A 19,696-nucleotide genomic window follows, 5' to 3' on the forward strand; every position below is an offset into this window, starting at 1 on the left:
CTGAAATTGCATGTAGTTCATAAGGAAAAATAATAGAACAAAATGACTTTTAAAAAAATCCAAAAACATTTTTTCCTCGAAAAATCTCATGGTTTTTAGACTTGCTTTGTAACGTTTAGAAAAAAAAACTACGATTTACAAAAATTAAATTTAAATTTTTAACCTCTATTTGAGTAAATTTTAACCCAGCAAGCACAACAAGCTTCGATTTTTCGTTTACCTGGGATGAGATCAAAGTGTAACTATGTAACCTGCTGCTATTTATAACGCTTTCCAAGCAATGGATGTTTGCCGCGATGACGGCCAAGAATTTGTGTTAGAGAGACTCTGCCCGCAGGGCAAAAAAGAAGGGGAACGCCGCCGCCCCGTGAAGATTTAAGCCAGAAGATATGCGAAACCACCACCACAGAGAGTAGACATGGCAGGGTTGTAAGAAATGGTATGCTGAGGCTGCGGGTCGCGAATCAAACGTTTCCACACTTTGCTCTTTTCCCACATAGCAGGGAGGGGTGCAGGTTGGAAATCGGTTATTACTTTATATTTGCCCTGAAGGGGTGTAATGGTTATTATCACTAATTACGACTTTATGCGGATTGTTCTGATTTTTTTGCTTGCTGCTGCTACCTTCTGCCAGCTACTGATAATGAATGTTGGCGATGGGGTTTTTTTAATGCTACGTGCAGCGGCAGCGGCAAATTGATTTTATTTTATGCTTTCGATCAAACTGAACGAAACTAGTTTGGATAGGGAAATGTGTTGGAGGGAAAAACTCTGCACTGCGACACATTCCGGTTCATTTGGACAGGCTTGAAGCAGATAAATGGTCGGGGAAAGTCACTTTTTACTGGTAGGAAATAGTGCATTTTTAAATGTTTACAAGTTACAATTTCAAATTCAAGAGAATAACATGAACATCCGTTAATAATTTCAATAATATCAATAAGTTTAATAAATTTTAAGATAACTTGAATTGTTTGCTTAAAATTACTTAAATGTGACTGACGCCCATACACCTAAATAAAACTCTATGACATTTTGCTTCGAACGAGCTACTGTCATTCGTTGTCATCTTGTCTGTCAAGCTGATAATCTGATCATCTAAGCAAAGAAAATTCGCTGCAAACCAACATGAAAAAGATGTCTAGAAGATGAAAAACAACAACACCTTCGTTTGAGTTATAAACATAATCTAGTCAGTGTCTTGCGAACCTTCGTGGTGAACGGACACTAGAGCTGCGGTATTTTTTACTACCTAAGCTCAGAGTTATTTCAAAACAAAATTCACAGTCTTTTTAAAGACTACCTGAGTTATTTTCCAAAATTCTAAACAGTCTTTTCAAGACTAACCCCACCTGAAATTTTGTTGTATTTTACAAACGAAGACATCTTTTTAAGAGAACTTTGCTTGCAAAATGCGTCAAAACAAAGGTAAACGCAAATCTTCTGAAGATTTGGTCGTTACGTCGGTGAAGCGTTTGAACGCTAAATCGGCTAACGGAAACAGAAAAAGAAAACAGCCTCTTCTGAGGTCTGATTCTGATTCTGAATGTGAGGTCAATCCTCCAATTCCATTGACAAACAGTTTCGGTGTTTTATCCGAAACTGATGACAAGGAACCTTCTCCTCGTACTGAGCCTTCTGCCGTCGAGAAACGAGTAAAGGCTCCACCAATTGTTGTGACTTCCGTCTCCGATTTGGCCAGCTTTCGAACGCAACTGAAGAATTGCAAGGAAACTTGCAATTTGAAAGTTTCGTTCCAGCTTGGTCGAAGAGGAGAATGTCGCTTGTTGACGGAATCTTTACAAGATCACCAAACTTTTGTTGGTTATTTGAAAAACCACAAACACAATTTTTACACGTATGAGACCAAGAATGCTCGTCCATTCAAGGCGGTCTTGAAAGGTCTCTCCAACGACTTGTCGGTGGATGAGATCAAAAACGAACTTAAGGTGTTGCTTGGCTTTGCCCCATCCCAAGTAATACCGATGAAGAAAAAATCAAACGGGAATATTTCTCGCTTTGGTTTGACTTCACAATTTTATCTGATTCATTTCAACAGAAATGAAATCAACAATTTGAAACTTTTGGACAAAGTTCAGTTTTTGTTCCATGTACGGGTAAAGTGGGAGCATTTTAAGAAACATGGCGGTAATGGCCAGAATCTGACCCAGTGCCGGCGTTGCCAGGCATTCGGTCACGGTACTGATCATTGCGCCATGGTTCCAAAATGCATGGTTTGCGGGGATTCTTCTCACGACAAGGACAATTGTCCCGTGAAAGAAGTCACCCAATTTAAATGTGCAAATTGTGGTGGAAATCACAAATCAAATTTTTGGGATTGCCCCATCAGAAAAAAGGTTTTGGATTCTCGTGCTAAGCATCAGCCGAAATCCAAACCGAAATTTTCTCAAAGTCAGGTTGTACCTGCATCTTTAAATCAAACGTTCGTGCTGTCTCACTCGAACAATTCTAGAAATACCCCTACCGTGGAAAAGTTAGGTAACAACAATGGCATTTCTTATGCTAACGTCGTTTCGGGTTCGGGTTCATCCACGAATTATAAATCCTCTACCAATCTTTCTGAAATTGGGCAGGTACCTCAAATCTCATTTGAAAATTTTTCTGCTGGCAACGCTTTGGGATCTCCTGATCTCGGCGATGTTACGTTTGAAAAAATGACTTTTTTGCAAAACTCACTGTTTGGTTTGATTCAAACAATGAGTAATGCTACATCCATGATGGAAGCTATCCAGATTGGATTAAAATTTGCGAATGATGTTGTTCTTACCCTGAAGTTTAATCATGGATCTAAGTAATTCCATCAATATTATGAATTTTAATGCTCGCTCTTTAAAAGCGAAAGAAAATGAATTTTTCAACTTTTTACGAGTTCATAACGTGCATGTTGCTGTTATAACCGAAACATTTTTAAAAACTGGCACTTATTTGAAAAGTGATCCAGATTATAAAGTTATAACTAATAACCGAATGAATCGAAATGGCGGTGGAGTTGCAATAGTTATCCACCGTAGTATGACTTATAGCACGTTACGCGACTTTAAGTTAAAAGTTATTGAAAGTTTGGGCATTGAACTTGAAACTTCTTTTGGGAAAATTATGATTGCAGCTGCATATTTGCCATTCCAATGCACTGGGGAAAATAGAAATTATTTCAAAGGGGATTTGAATAAACTTACTCGGCATAGATCTCGATTTTTGATCATCGGTGATTTTAATGCCAAACACCAATCTTGGAATAATTCAAAAGTAAATTCCAATGGTAAAATTCTGTTCAGAGATTGCACTTCTGGTCTTTATTCGGTTTTAAACCCGAATGGGCCAACTTGCTTTTCTTCTGTTAGAAATCCATCAACAATTGATTTGGTTTTGACAAATCAAAGTCAGTATTGTGGTCCTTTAGTGACTCATGCTGATTTTGATTCTGATCACCTTCCAGTAACTTTTTCACTTTCTCATGAAGCAGTTACCAGACCCAATAGTTCTGTGTTTAATTACCACAAAGCTAATTGGGACAGGTATCAGCATCATATTGAGAATAATTTAAATCATGATTTTGTTTTAGAAACCAAAGCTGATATTGATTCAGCCTTGGAATCTTTAACTAATGCAATTTTGGATGCTAGGAATATTGCTATTCCAAAAGTCCAAGTCAAATTTGATTCTCCCATTATTGATGACGATCTTCAGCTTTTGATTCGTCTGAAAAATGTTCGCCGAAGACAGTATCAACGTTCTCGTGATCCTGCACTGAAGCGAATTCAAAAAGATTTGCAAAAGGTTATTGACCACAGATTCACTCTCCTGCGAAATGAAAAGTTCGCAAGAGATGTCGAACAAATTAAACCTTATTCCAAACCTTTTTGGAAACTTTCAAAGGTTCTTAAGAAACTTCAAAAACCCATCCCTTCTTTAAAAGATGGTGATAATATTCTATTAACTAATGGGGAAAAAGCTCAAAAACTTGCTCAGCAGTTTGAGAGTGCTCATAATTTCAACTTGAATGTTTTGAGTCCTATTGAAAATCAAATTTCAATAGAATTTCAGAATATTGTTGAACAAGAATTTTCATCAGATGAAGTTTTTAATACGGATCTGAATGAAATAAAACCTATTATCAAAAAATTTAAAAATATGAAAGCCCCTGGTGAGGATGGCATTTTTTACATTTTAATTAAAAAATTACCAGAAGCAACTTTAAGTTGCTTGGTCAAAATTTTCAACAAATGTTTTGATTTGGCATATTTTCCCAGTAGTTGGAAAAATGCCAAAGTAATTCCGATTTTGAAACCGGATAAAAATCCTGCCGAAGCCTCAAGCTATCGGCCCATTAGTTTGCTTTCATCTATTAGTAAATTATTCGAAAGAATAATTCTTAATAGAATGATGACGCACATTAATGAAAATTCAATTTTCGCTGATGAGCAGTTTGGATTTCGCCTTGGGCATTCAACTACTCATCAGTTGTTGAGAGTTTCAAATTTAATTCGAAGCAACAAATCTGAGGGCTATTCTACTGGCGCTGCTCTTCTAGACATAGAAAAAGCATTTGACAGTGTTTGGCATAAAGGTTTGATTGCGAAATTGAAAAGGTTTAATTTTCCGATTTATATCGTGAAAATTATTCAAAATTATTTGACGGATCGTACTCTGCAGGTATGTTATCAGAATAGCAAATCTGATCAACTACCTGTACGTGCTGGCGTCCCTCAAGGAAGCATTTTGGGTCCAATTTTATACAATATTTTTACTTCTGACTTGCCTGATTTGCCCCCAGGATGTCAGAAATCACTTTTTGCTGATGACACAAGCATCTCCGCCAAAGGCAGAAGCCTTCGTGTCATCACAAGAAGATTACAAAAAAGCTTGGATATTTTCAATTCTTATTTGAAAGAATGGAAAATTACTCCAAATGCTGCAAAAACTCAACTTATTATTTTCCCTCACAAACCAAGGGCTGATTTTCTTAAACCAAAAAGTCATCACATTATAAAGATGAATGAGGTAAATTTAAAGTGGGAGGATCAAGTGAAATATCTTGGACTTGGTTTTGACAAAAACCTTACTTACAAGGATCACATTGAAAGTATCCAGGTTAAATGTAACAAATATATTAAATGTTTGTATCCACTTATAAACAGGAATTCTAGACTTTGTCTCAAGAATAAACTGTTAATTTATAAACAAATTTTCAGACCTGCCATGCTTTATGCTGTGCCGATCTGGACAAGCTGTTGCTTAACCAGGAAGAAAAAACTTCAGAGGATTCAGAACAAAATTCTGAAAATGATTCTGAAACTTCCTCCCTGGTTCAGCACCAGTGAACTTCATCAATTAGCCGAAGTTGACACTTTGGATGTTATGTCCAATAAGATAATTGATGCATTTCGACAAAAATCATTGCAGTCTTCAGCTGCATTGATCCGCTCTTTATATAGTTTATAAGTTAGTTTTAAGGTATCCCTTTTCCCTTTTGTACATGTAGGACCTCCTACATTTGAAATCACTGAATAGCGAAAGCTACAATATTTCATGAATAAATGAAAGTTGCTAGTATTTAAAATTGAGGTGAAAAGTCATCGTTTGTGATTGGACACTCAATAATATTTTAACTGAATGAATGTACATGGAAAAGAAATTTGAATAAATATAAATTAAAAAAAAAAAAAAAAAAAAAAAAAAAAAAAAAAAAAAAAAAAAAAAACATAATCTAGTCGGCGTTAAAAGTACCTGTCAGGTTGTTCCCATGATCATCACTTTCAGATGCAACGCACGCAGCCACCACAAAGTGTCAGAGAGACGTCGCGACGCCGTTCGTGACGAAGTTGCGTGTTTATCGCACCCATCGTAGCAGGCCGTCGCGAGAAGTTTCAAATGATTCAATTCGTTTAGCGTCGTATTTTGTGTTATGAATTGCACGGCGAAGCAGAACAGGCGAAAATGACAGTTTAAAAGTGTTGACTCGAACTCGTGACTGTGGGAGGGGTCCGCCTTAACTATTCTGAACGAATAATTTAAAAGGGTCTAAACTAAATTTGAAAGCTAGCAAATACGTCAAGCCGTTTCAAACATTTTAAAGAATATCTCCAGCATTCTGGACGCAAACAAGTGGTAGTTGGACGAGCCTCACTTTGACGATGTCGTACTATCTTGCCGCACGTCGATTTTTGACGTTTCGACAAAATGCGTTTTAATGTTTGGCCTTGAACACGTAATGTAAACAATAACAAACACGTTTTGTTTGGTTTACCATTATGAACATTGTCCTGAAGTTTGGTTGAATTTGGTTGCTGGAGTCCCTAGTTATAATTACAATTGTTTACGTCGGTAGTCGAGCATGAACGTGTGTCAAACGCGTTCTGACCAGAAATCCCTTTGGCCAGTTGTCGCACTTACGCCATCTCAGCATTGTGAAGTATTGTGAGCTGCACAAAATGGCGTTTTGACTCAATCGACCAAAATGCACGTGCGACAAAATAGCACGACAGTGTCGACTTACTGTCACATTCCACGTGTTTTCAACCCTTTAAGTTATTTGCTGTGGAATTTGTTGTGAAGGTTGTCTGGGAAGCCCTACAACTTCAAAAACCCACAATAACCAGCAGCTTAAAGTCAGTAGATGGAGTTCAATGCTTCGGAAGGTGTAACACCACAGCTCAATACCTGAACTGAAATTCTTACAGTTCATTGGAGTAGTCTGCGAGGACCAGTGATGTCAACCATCGCGACGCTCATTTTTGGTTCGCGGCACATTTTTTTTTTGTAGTGCTTTTCAGTTACGGAATTTGACAAAGTTGTGTATGAAGGACTTGTAGAACACACCAAATCGTACAACTTTGCTGAACATAGAGTTAATTTTTGATGAATACAAAAAAAGTTACAACCAAAAATGCGTTAGGCAAACAAAAGCATCGCGAACCATTGGTCCTGAGGTATGAAATCTTCTTGTAACTTTTTGCGTAAGAATTTTACAGCTATACAATGTTCTGAAGAAATGTTGCTGTTGGTGAGTTCTACAAATGCTTGGAACACCATTTTGTCGAATTCCGTAACTGAAAAGCACCACAAACGAAAAATGTGCCGCGAACCAAAAATGAGCGCCGCGATGGTTGACATCACTGGCGAGGACTGGAGTTGGGATTGACCCATGCAAACATTCATTGGAACGGATTGACCGCATGCCATCGGATCACATCACGTGAAGCAAGAACCTTAAGAGGATTAAACTAGATTGGGCGTGTGCAACTAAGCTAGATTTACAAGTTCTTGTGGATATTGAAAACTGAAATTGTTTCGAGTTATTTATTTTGCATACTGTGAATTCAAATCTCAAAGGTTAAAATTGTCAAAATTGTCAAAATTGTCAAAATTGTCAAAATTGTCAAAATTGTCAAAATTGTCAAAATTGTCAAAATTGTCAAAATTGTCAAAATTGTCAAAATTGTCAAAATTGTCAAAATTGTCAAAATTGTCAAAATTGTCAAAATTGTCAAAATTGTCAAAATTGTCAAAATTGTCAAAATTGTCATAATTGTCAAAATTGTCAAAATTGTCAAAATTGTCAAAATTGTCAAAATTGTCAAAATTGTCAAAATTGTCAAAATTGTCAAAATTGTCAAAATTGTCAAAATTGTCAAAATTGTCAAATTGTCAAAATTGTCAAAATTGTCAAAATTGTCAAAACTGTCAAAACTGTCAAAATTGTCAAAATTGTCAAAATTGTCAAAATTGTCAAAATTGTCAAAATTGTCAAAATTGTCAAAATTGTCAAAATTGTCAAAATTGTCAAAATTGTCAAAATTGTCAAAATTGTCAAAATTGTCAAAATTGTCAAAATTGTCAAAATTGTCAAAATTGTCAAAGTTAATTGTCAAAAGTTTCAAAATTGTCAAATTGACAAAATTGTCAAAATTGTCAAAATTGTCAAAATTGTCAAAATTGTCAAAATTGTCAAAATTGTCAAAATTGTCAAAATTGTCAAAATTGTCAAAAGTGTCAAAATTGTCAAAATTGTCAAAATTGTCAAAATTGTCAAAATTGTCAAAATTTTCAAAATTGTCGAAATTGTCAAAATTGTCAAAAGTTTCAAAATTGTCAAAATTGTCAATCTTTTCAAATTTGTTTAGCCAAATATAGATTACAAGCTCTACTATGAATACCATCAAATTGAGTAATCGCTCCCTATCAAATAATACAATTTCATCCAATTATCAGCCAATCCCACCCCCTCAAGAAGCACAGTTCAGTGAACCTCCTTAACCCCAATTTGGGTCAATTGTGGGGCTTGTTTGCTTGCTTTTGGAACCTTTTCCCGCCTGAAGGTAGCAAACCCCAATCCAACCAACAGTAACAAATGCAAAAAAAGGGGCACGCCAAATTCAAAAGACCCAATTTAGCATTTTTCGTGCACGACGTCCCCGCGAACATCTTGCTCTCTTAGCTATAGAGTGGTGGGGTTAATATCTGGCGGGGACCCATTTCGCTTGCATAACCACATCGTCAACTGGGGTGCACTTAGAAAGACGTCCACGTCCAATCCGACGCAGAGCGAGCGGGTCCATCCAATCGAACGTGTACCGGCGACACGTGACGTAACAGAACTCCCCCATACTTGAGGCGAACTGGGAGCAGCGCAGCATCTTTTGAGGTTCTCGTTCGACTGTACGCGATTGAGCGGAGTTGAACTTTCTTCACGGGGTCTGGGAAGCGGCAGATGTCATGAGGGGGTAATAAAGTTCGTTTTAATGTTTGATTCCACTCGAAATGATGTTTGCTTTGGGTTGGGATAGTATCAATAAAATGTAAGGTGTTTGTGATAACCATAAAGTGACCACCGTGACCACCCTGTGAAGCCACCTCCAGGGTTGGAAAAAGGATTTTTGTTCAAACTTTAAACATAATTTTCTATCTAAAACAAGCGCTGCCAGTACGAAAGCATCCTGGAAGGACTTGTGGTAGATGTACATCCGAGAATCTCCATTATAGGGGCCAGGCCTACTGCGTTGCATCAACCGCAGAGACAGATTTTGTGAACGGTTCACACAGTCCACAGAATCAACAGGGGAGAAAGAATGCGTGGACATACCGTGCCAAACGCTCCAGTTCATTGATTTGTAATGGTGTTTGGTGAGTTGGGGCTTAAAGGGGGAAGGATTTATGTATTATTTTGTTATGACCTTGGGGCATTAATTTAATGCTAAGAATTTATTCTAATAACATTAATTTCAATTTTTCAATTCGGTTTTATTGGTGAATAATCAAGATACAATGAGTTATTTTGAAGTGCATAACAGAGTTTTGGAGTTCCTTACAGCTGTGTGTTGCATCATAATCCATTTAGGAACAATTATTTCTTTAACTAAGGCACTAGCAAGAGTAAGAAAAAACTATAAAAAAAACTTACAGAAATTGCAAAGGAAAGGGGATAGAGGAAGAGAAAGCTTATATCTAGATCACAGGTAATTTATCCTTTGTAGATGTGCTTGATCATCAGTTCCCCAAGGGCCAGAAATTGCTCCGCCTTGTTGCGGCAGCTCCGAAACCGCGTCATCATCTCCCCCGCGAGAGCAAAGAACTCCGGCAGGGTGAAGAGATCTTCCCCGGTGACTTCTTGCTGGGCCGTACTGCCGCTACCGGCAGCGACCACGCTGGCGAACGAACGCCCCCAACCAGGAGGGAACGCTGAGTTTTCCGCTGGAACCGTACGCAGTCCAGCTGCAGGAACGGCTGCGCTCGTACTTCGCTGAGGAGGGTGGGACGCTTTCTTCTTCCTCTTTTCCTGCTCCTCGAGGTAGGCCTTGCGCGCAACGCATCCGCGGTAATTGCCGGTATGGTTGCCGTCACAGTTCGCGCACTTTACGCGCGGCTTGGTTTGTTCTGCCTTGTCCCCCAAGTCCGCCTTTCGTGGCAGTGCGCACGCCTCCGAGAGGTGTGACTCACCGCACTTCACGCAGCGGGGCCGGAGGTTGCAGTTCCGCGAGCCGTGGCCGAATTTCTGGCAACGGTGGCATTGCGCTACGTCCGTCGGGTTCTTGGTGTAAAACCGCCAGTTTACCCAAAAACCGTCCAACGTTTTAGTCCGCCGCAGGTCTTGGATCTTGACGGTGCCGCGGTCGAAGTACAACAGGTACAGTGTGTGTGTACCTGTCACCGTTGTCTTGCGCGAGAGCACTTTAATCTCCCGCGGTTTTATTCCGGCGTCCGAAAGGTGACCCTTCAGGTCGGAGATCGGACGGTCTTGATAACCCTGCAAGACGACCTTAACAGGGGGCTTCTCGGGGTTGAAAGTGTAGAAGTTGAAGTTGCTACGCTTCAATTCTTCAAACACCAGGTCGAAATTCTTTTTGGTCAGTGTGATCACTTGCACTGCCGACTTACTGATTTTCAGACAATATCCGAGGCTTTCCAGCAACTCGTCAACATCGTCCGCTAACGTGTCCAAAACAAAAATTGGAGGTGGTCTACGTTCCGCTGGAGAGTTGTTCTTTTTTGACGTCGGCACTTTTTTCCGTGCACGACCATCATCGTCGTCGTCGTCGTCGGTAGTGCTGCTACCGTCAGAGTTGTTATTTTCTTCGTCGTCGCTCAGCATCTGGAACTCGTTCCTGATGGGGATGTTGGCGGATGTTGATGTGCCACTGGTCGTGGCACCAGAAGTACCGGAACGGGTTCGCACTGGTGATCTTGGGACATATCCAGGATGTAGTAACTTTTTGTCGATGCCTTCTGCGTTCACGCTCCCCTGCGCGATGGCGGTCGACACGGCGTTGGTTTGTTTACCTTTTTGCACACGGCCGGTAGACGAACTTCGCGGGTTTTTCGAGGCCGCACTCGAACTGCCACGGCCACGGCCGGCCTTTGGCATGCTGGAGAAGCAAACTCGCGGGTAACCACAATCAATTACGGCGAAAAAAAATCGAAAAAACGATGGAGCACTGAGCACTAGCTGCATGCTCTCGTGCGTACACGGAGGGAGCTCCTAATAACATTAACAGGGAAATTTATAGGCAAGTTAGCAAGTAATCTCGTGTAATCTTTCTTTTCTGCTGGAATTGTTTTTGAATTCCAAAAGGCTTTTTCTCAGCCAATCAGTTTGTAAACAAAGGGATAAATCTGCTCACAACGGTCGATGTTTACATTGGCAATGAGCAAACCAAAATGTGATCTTCACGAAAAAAATATTTTAATTGTAACTAGTAAAAGCTTGATAACACTTTTAATTTACCTAAAAGTGACTCAAAGTTGAAAACAGTGCACCTTTTTAAATTTTTGGACAGCGCTTTTCGATTGCAAATTCGATTTAAAGAGATTTTTTTCAAAAAAAAACCAGGGGACGAAAAAGAATTCAAACATAAGGCAGAAAATATTTTCAAAGATCAAGATCATTGATATTTTAAAAATAAGGCCGAGGGACACAAATTTTAAATAGATTCTTTTCCAGCCTGAAGACTTTGGAAAAATCACAAAGGCAAAAAAATCAAGATTTGCATCTTTAGGCAATTTGATCTTTAGGCCATTTCAAATATTTTCAAGCTTATGTCACCAAGTGGCCACCGGTAACCGGTTCCGGAGTGACCAGGTTGGGTCAGAAACAGCGGCATGATCTCAGATGGGTTTCTAGCGTGACAATGATTGGAACCGTTTTGGCGGTACCCTGGAACCGGTTCCGGATTGGCCATCGTTGGCCAGAACCGATACCAAAAAGTCAAGGGGTAGTATGTAGTGTCCTTCGGCAATGATTTGCAAAATACTCCGTCTCAAAAAACTGGTCCGTGTGACGGTTTTATGTCAAAAATTGCAAAAATCAAGTTTGCCGGAAGTTCCAAGTTACCGGAACCGGTGGCCACCATGGACCAATTATTTTTTCTGGAGCTTAAATTTCAGGTTATTACTAGGGCTAGTGATTTTTCACGGCAAAAAAAAAAATCGAAATTACGCGGCATGCCAAAACATTGAAATTTCACGGCAATTTCACGGTACTCCAAGAACTGCTCAAAATAAACGTAAAAATGTATTCTTTTAGCATAATTATAAACAGAAAAGTGTCTTAAAAGTTAGCAGTATTCTAGATACAAAATAAAATCCCCTGACACAAATTATTCATCATGTATCCCGCTTACTCTAATAAACATTGGCATAAGATGTGAAAAGGATACATCGTCAACATTTGTATAGAGATCCTAATAAAAAAATCAAGAATTTATGATTCAGCTGTCTTATTTTTATTGAGATTTTATAAAATTAATTGGCTTAAATACCTCCAAAACGAAGCACGTCCTGAACCTCTAATTCATCATAATTAGAATCATTGAATTAAGTGCAAGAAAGGGTTTTTTGCTATCTTTAATTTCAACAATAGAAAAAATTTAGTATTTCAATAAAATTCAAGTAAAACTTCATTGTAAGCTGTTTTTACATGCAAGAAAAAATGTAATACATTATAAAATGGTTTACAAATATATGTATTATTTTACTAATCAATTTGATTAAAACACATAATTTAGATTCAAAATATTTAATTGTAATTTGCAATGCAATTTTTTATTTGTAAACTGCTTTTAAAATGCTTGTTAGAAAACTTGTAAAATGCTTTAATTTAAAAAAATAAAGCTTAAATGCACTGAGATGCAATTTATCAATTGAATATATGAAATTTCGAGGCATTTCACGGTATTTCTATTCTCGGCCAGGGTCAAATTTCACGGATTACACGACTACCGTGAAATCGCGAAAATTCACTGGCCTAGTTTTTACCTGTCGAATGAAACCAGAAGCGACCTGCTATGTGCAATCGTTTTGGAGATAAAGGTACTCAAAATAGGGGCCTCAAAAAGGACTTTTTTCGGTTGTAACAGGTTATTTTATTTTGGTGTTCCTGAATATTTAACACTCTAAAACCCAACGAGGCTCTACCGAGTAGAATAAATCCGACAAATTCTGAAAAAAATCGAGTTTTGCAGTTTTTTTTTGCAATTCCACACAAAAACATTTTTGAATAAAATTATAAGTCAAGTCATATAACCTAAACAGTGTCGAAAATTTTACTTTTGGAACCAGTGCTAAATAGTAAAAATTTTCACATTTATAAAATGGGGTTTTCAACCCTGTTTACCCTTTTACCATCACCTAATCACATCGCAAATCGCAAAAGATCACCAACGATGTGCAGCGCATCCAGAGAGTAACAAAAACGAGAAGGTTGCAAATCTTTTGCTGTCGGAGACTGCGATGATCTGCAATCTCCCCCCGCGCATGACCGAATTAAAAACAGAAAATCATCCACGGCATCGAGTCACACGTACTTCATGTACGTTGATTAAATGTCAAGCTCTTTTCTGCCCGACACGACGATTAGCGGCCCGTCACGATCGACTTTCATCTGTGGCTTGATGTTTTTTGTTGATGGTGTTCAATTTGAACCATTTTACAGAATGACAACTCAATTTTAAAGGGTAATATTGTTCTAAATTTGATCAAAAATAAGCAAGTTCGTCACTTACATCGTCGGTGAAGTCCCCAAAGTGTTTCCGCTCGGCCATCACGGTGCACTCCTTGGTTTCCTCCCGGGACACTTCGACCTCCTCCTTGGTGTTTCTCAGCAGTCCATCGGGCCGGGCCACGATGGCGCTGATCGTCTTTGGTTTTCCGCTACCTTCCGCAACTGCTCCTCCCCCTCCTCCACCACCATCACTGACTAGTTTCTGTGTGCCACCGTCCTCGAGGGCTACCGGATTGCCAGCAGCATCGAGCGCACTTTTGGTAACTTCCTCCTCCGTTGGGTCTCCGAGGGTTCGGTGCTGAAACGGACACATCAATCAGTGAACATAACCTCAAATTCAAACTAACTTTGGAACGCACCTCGGTTTGCACCGTCTCCTGGCGGTCCGTGTCCTCCGTCGTGTTGGTGGACACGATCGGGCCCGAGTCCTCGATGACCTTGCCATCCTCGAGCAGGAGCTGGCGCTTGATGCGCGTTTCGATCTGGCGCGTGGTCGTCAGCTCGGTTTTGCGCTTTTTGATGATTTCCTCTGGAGGGAGTTGGGAATAAAAAAAAGACATTTTTAATAGTATTTTCAAGAATTTTTTGTTGGTTTAGAAAAGCGATTTGTTTATTTCTTCGTAAATAAAGAGGTGCTATAAGCACAACGGTGGCTTGACGTTTGTATGGAAAAGAAAAAAAAAATCAAAAAAATAATAATTCAATCCCAAATCAATTCAATTATGCACGGGAAAACCACATTTTTTGTGATAAATTTGTAATAATTTTTCTGCCAATAAAAAAAAAACTAATAAAATATTGAACGCTATTGAGAAAATTTGTTATAACTTGCTCGAACAAAATATGATAATATCTTACCGCTGGTAAAAGATATAGTTTTTTTAAACTGGTCTAAAACGTGATTTAGACCAGTTTTAGCATCTTGTATCTTTTGCCAGGAGCAAGATTTATTTCTATTTTGTCTATGAAATAAAGGTACTTTCATCAGCGGTGACTTTGGGTTTGGTGGTGATATTCGGTTATACAAAATTTGGCATTTTTTGTACAGTCGACTCTCTGGTTGTCAATATCCAAGAGACCGTCGAGGAAGAGAATCATCAGTTTACAGAACGATGCAAAATGAAGACTCGATTGAAAATATTTTTTTCTTGATACCCAGCTATGGGAGAGAATCATGGCAACGTCCAGCAAACAAAAACAAACTAATGTCAAACACCATTCAAAGCTTCGTTTTGAAAGAAAAATGTCTATGCAAGCCATGAGATAGTGACAATATTGACAACCGGAAGAGATTTTTAAAGCAAACAGAATCCAAGGGGCCGTCGAGGAAGAGATCCTTCAAGCAAGAAGAAATATCGAGGAATAAAGCCAACCGAAGTGTGCAGTTTGAAGGGACTAAAGAATTCATCGATAGATGGAGCAATATTGGTATCGAGAAGATCGACAGCCAGAGAGTCGACTGTATGACCTTATCTCACCCCAGACTTAATGTCATCTTTAATGACGGTAGTAAAATATATTTTGAACAAAAAATAATTGCGACACGTAATTTCTTTTTTTTTTGATATGGTAAATTGTCACAATTATCAAATATATTTTTAAAGTTGATTGCACTCTGCAATGCTCTCAATAAAGAGCAATATTTTTTTTATATTTTGATTTGGAAAAAAATTACACAAGTATACGTTTCTATGACCAAAAGAGTAATTTAATTTCATTGATTCGTCCATACAATTTTAACAAAATTCCATGCAGAAAGACTATTCAAATATATAAAAACCAAAAAATAAAATTTTCTGATCAACAAACGGCAAAGTTGTAGGTATTTTTATGATTTTTGAAAAATAAAGAACCACACTCTGAATACCTGATTTTAAATGGGATTTTTTACAACAAAAAATGATTTGCGCAAAATTGCATTTTTGACCAACAAAAAATTCCATTTTATAAATTGATTAATCGCAATATAAAATAAATAAAATTGAATTCAAAAGTTTTAACTCAATTTCAGTCTATCTAAGTTGAATCAAATTTTCATTGTTTTTCAGTAAAAGCATTAAAAGAAAGTGCAGGTAAACTATTAAAGCATTTTTAAATTTGATAGTTCGTAAAATGATCAGGAACCGATAAAAAACAGCTGATGATCGAATCAGATAAAAAAAATGTAAAGAAGCGAAAAGGATTAAATTGAAAAATAATTCACACACATTTTGAAACTATAACATTTTTATTAACTAAAAAAGTCAAAGAAAATCTTATTCATTATACTATGAGACTAAAAATTATCTTATAAATGATTTTGCTTTTTTGTGACAACAAAGAATCAGAAAGTTTATTCAAAAAGCTAATTGAACTGAATGTCAACTCTTTGCAAAACATATTTCAACAAATATTGATTAATTGGAAATGCTAAATGAAAAAAAAATCGAACTAAGAAAAATAATAAGGCCGATGCAAATATTTAAAAAAGTTTTTGTCCCTCGGCCCTGGCCGAGGTCAAGGGGGGGGGGAGGCAAAAAAATAAAAAAATATAAAAATTTAAATAACAAGCCATAGTCTTCACATTTAAATGAAAAAAGTGTTTTAAAATGCATTTTACACTAGCTCAGTTGTTTTGCAATCATTAGTTTTCAAAAAATCTAAGATCTGACAAAAACAAAAATTGTAACGAAAATAAAGATTTTGCATCGAAAATTTTCAAAAAATCTTAAGATTTTTTAATAAACCCAAACATGCTAAAAATGATTTTAAACGCAGAAGAATGTATTTTAATTTGATTTCAGCTTGTTGCACTTGAATTTTCATTGAAATTTTGAAGTTTAATGAAAAAATATTTTTTTTGCCCCCTGATTTTTCGGGCCAATTTTGAAGGGGGGGGGGGGGGGGTGACAAAAACTTTTAAAAATATTTGTACCAGCCTAAAATGTTTCGGCGACGAGAAACATAAAGAATAAAAAAAATTCTTGACTATTTTTCAGAGGTAAACAACATTGTTTATGAGCAATCATGCAAAAATTAAAATAAGCAAATTTTCATGGCGGGCCAGTAATTGAACAATTCCCAAAAAGGATCGCGGGTCGGATAAAATGGCTTCACGGGCCGTAGGTTGGGCAGGGCTGGTCTTAATTCATCTTGAGGCGTTATTAATTTAAAAAAAAATATGACTTTTGAAATACGTAAAAAAAAGTTTTTTAAGTAGTGTTGCTTATATTATGAGTTTACGGAAATTTTAACTATGGACATTTTTTTTAAACTTAGAAAAATATTTAAAGCTGTTTAAAAAAAATAATGAAAAATAAATGAATAATCTGGTGAACGATTTATTCAATAAATATTTTCTATGAAATAAATAAATAAAAAGGTTCTCTCTTTGTTTTTTAACAAATTTTGAAATAGTCTTGCATTTTTTATTTGTATTTCTGGAAAACCAAAAATATTTCTGAAACAACATTTGAAAAAGGCACACAAGCATTTTTGGAACTTTTTCTCAAATTCCCAGACAACTAGTATATTGAACAAAACTCGCAGTGTTGGATGGTTGCTAAGAAAGCCGGCAATTGTTCGAGATTTCTCGGAATTTACAAAATAACTTCACAAGTCAAAATGCTTATCCACCCTTTTCACGTTTTGGTTCAATTTTTGAACTTTCAAAAACATTAAATATTTAGCAATTTTTCAATCTTTAAAATATTTATGATTATTTCTAGCGATGGCATAATCATCATAAAAAAATCTCTGGACGTTCATCTAGAGAAAAAATCCAAAGGGAGCATGGCTCTCCTCTCTCGCGCACGAAGATCGGTAAAAAAAATCGAAAAAAATCATCATCGTGATTATTCGGCGGAACATTTTTTTCACTACTACACCAGCAAGTGTCACACGTCGAAAAATTACCTGTCACATTTTGTATTTAGATGGGCAATGTGTGTAAACAAATTTAAATAAATATTATTAAGTTGTGTTGACAAGGAAATTCACAAAAAAATCATCAGCAGATTGATTTTCTTGGAGAACTTCGGGAGCGATTCTCTTTTGCGTGATTTGCCTCCTCTCTCTTTCGCGGATGAAGAAACTTCGCTAGCGACATTGATTTTTTTGCGATTTTTCCATCCCTGATTCTAATATCTGTTTTGATCTTTATTATTTCTTTTATTTTTTTAGAAACCTAAATTGTTTTTCTATAGAAATGTATTTATCCAGATTTTTTAAATTTTTTCGCCCTTGAATGTTACAAATCCTTTGAAATATCTCCTGGAAAAGTTCACAAAATTTCCTAAAAGTTAATTTTGAAATAAATTTGCAATAGAAAGATTGATCACTTGAATAAATTAACAGACAACAAAAATTAATTTAAAAAAAACTTGCCAGTTTGTTTTTTTTTACATTAAGTAAAAGAACTCAGAATTCATGATAATAGCAAGATAATAGTATTATTGCTAATTTGTTGTCTTTTTACAGCCAGTGGTTAAAATTTCAATAAATTTATAAGTAAAAATAAAAAAAAATCCTGTGTCATAATTTTAAAAGCATGCTAGAAATGATTAAAACTTGATTGCCAAAGTATTTTTTAATAAAATAGGCAAGTTTGGTGACAATTAACTCTTTGCACTTTTATTTTTGTAATAAAATTGTAAGCCTTAGGTTTTAAAAATTAAGCCTCCGGCAAAAAAGTTTTAAAGTAGTTTAAATAAAAATGTTTTTGTTTAGTAATGCAAAAACGTACTATTTTCTTGGTAAAAAAATTAAAAATATGTTGTTTTTCAAATATTTTTATTCAAAATAAAATATGTTCTAAATAATATTTTCGTTGATTATGTTTATTGTATTTTTACCTTTGTTCAAATTTTCAGTCCGTAAATTCAACTACTTGGTGACACGCTACGCGTTGCACCGGTTTTTGTCGCGCAACAAGTTCAATGTATCACAATAAAACTCCTGCATGTAGGCAAAACTCAACGCAGTCCAACAGATCATCAACCGCATGTTTTGCTTGGGTAAATTGCCAATTGTTGGTTTGAGATTGGTGTAAAATTTATGTTTAATTTTTCAAGAGCGTGGATATTTTGGGCAAATATTTGGGTAATTTTTTTAATACAAAATGAAAGATTCTAATTGATTGATGGATTAGTTTGATACATACTTCCAGCGCAGATTTGCATTTCATTAAGGGTACACTGCCGCGCTACCTTCAATTTAATATACATTTATGACAAGCACATTATGCAGTTATTGCAGCCGTCCACTTAGCAAGCAAGCGGTTGCGTTTGCGCTCGTTAAAAAAGTTAGAAAATTACAAAAACAGAACAAAACTCACCTTCCCGGCTGACGGCCTCGACCTCTCCTTCGTCCGCCCGGATATCGACCTGTGAAAAGTCATCGGAAATGATTACTCTCGAGGTGTACCGCAGGTTGGCGGGACTTTTCGGCGGCGCCTGCTCCGTTCGACTGTTGCTTCTGTTGTTGTTTTTGTTATTCGTTGAGCTTTTTAAGGTTATGTTATTGTTATTGGCGTCGGTGGGGTGGTGCTGCCGCCTCCAGCGCCTACTGCGGGGCGTCCACGGCTGGTAGGCGGGTGGGCTTTGGTGTTGACTTTGGTTGAATTTTAGCCGGACGTAGGACACGGCACCGTCGTCCGAGCGTCGGTACGGTGAGTGGCAGGAAGCGGCCGTTGCCGCGCTGATGATTCGATGAGTTCGGATGGGTTCGAAGGCGGCAGATTCGGCCGGTTTTGCCGAATTCGGCTGGTTCGGGACATTTTGACGGGCTGGCGGAGACTGATACGAAGACGAGGACAGCGGCGGTAGAACGATCACTATCACCACCATTCGAATGGACACGAGCACGCCAAGGTGGCCACTTTGCTTACACTTCGGCTTTTGGCAGTTTTGAGTTGATAAATAGTGTAAACCTGTTTAGAGGGGGGAGGTCGCTTTATGATTTATTGGTTATGTTTCGATTTTGTTTGCCGGCTGTGAAACCTCGAGGAACCGTATTGAAGTTTTATTGCAATTATCCGGAACACTTGGAACGTACTGTAAAGTACATCCCAAACCGAAAATACTGGTTGGTTCGAATTCACGACCTGGCAATAAAAATTGGCCATCAAACTGCAATTAAAATTCCCCGAACCAAAATAGCGCCACTCTTTGCGGTTGTTTTGGCGAACTGCCAAATCGTGGG

The 19,696-nt window shown here is 37.4% G+C and overlaps 1 protein-coding gene across 1 annotated transcript in view; it reads right to left on the reverse strand.

Moving 5' to 3' along the window:
- LOC120427221 (uncharacterized) overlaps positions 1-19,428 on the reverse strand; it is a 106,290-nt gene extending 86,862 nt beyond the window's left edge. The window contains exons 1-3 of the mRNA XM_039592084.2: positions 18,831-19,428; positions 13,876-14,045; positions 13,518-13,814 (exon numbers count right to left, since the gene is read on the reverse strand). Of these exons, the coding sequence (XP_039448018.1) occupies positions 13,518-13,814; positions 13,876-14,045; positions 18,831-19,341 (978 nt within the window). The 5' untranslated portion in view covers positions 19,342-19,428. The remainder of the gene's footprint in view (positions 1-13,517; positions 13,815-13,875; positions 14,046-18,830) is intronic.
- Between the last annotated feature and the right edge of the window lie 268 nt (positions 19,429-19,696).

The sequence above is a fragment of the Culex pipiens genome, chromosome 1 (genome assembly GCF_016801865.2).
Source record: "Culex pipiens pallens isolate TS chromosome 1, TS_CPP_V2, whole genome shotgun sequence".
Lineage (NCBI taxonomy): Eukaryota > Metazoa > Arthropoda > Insecta > Diptera > Culicidae > Culex > Culex pipiens.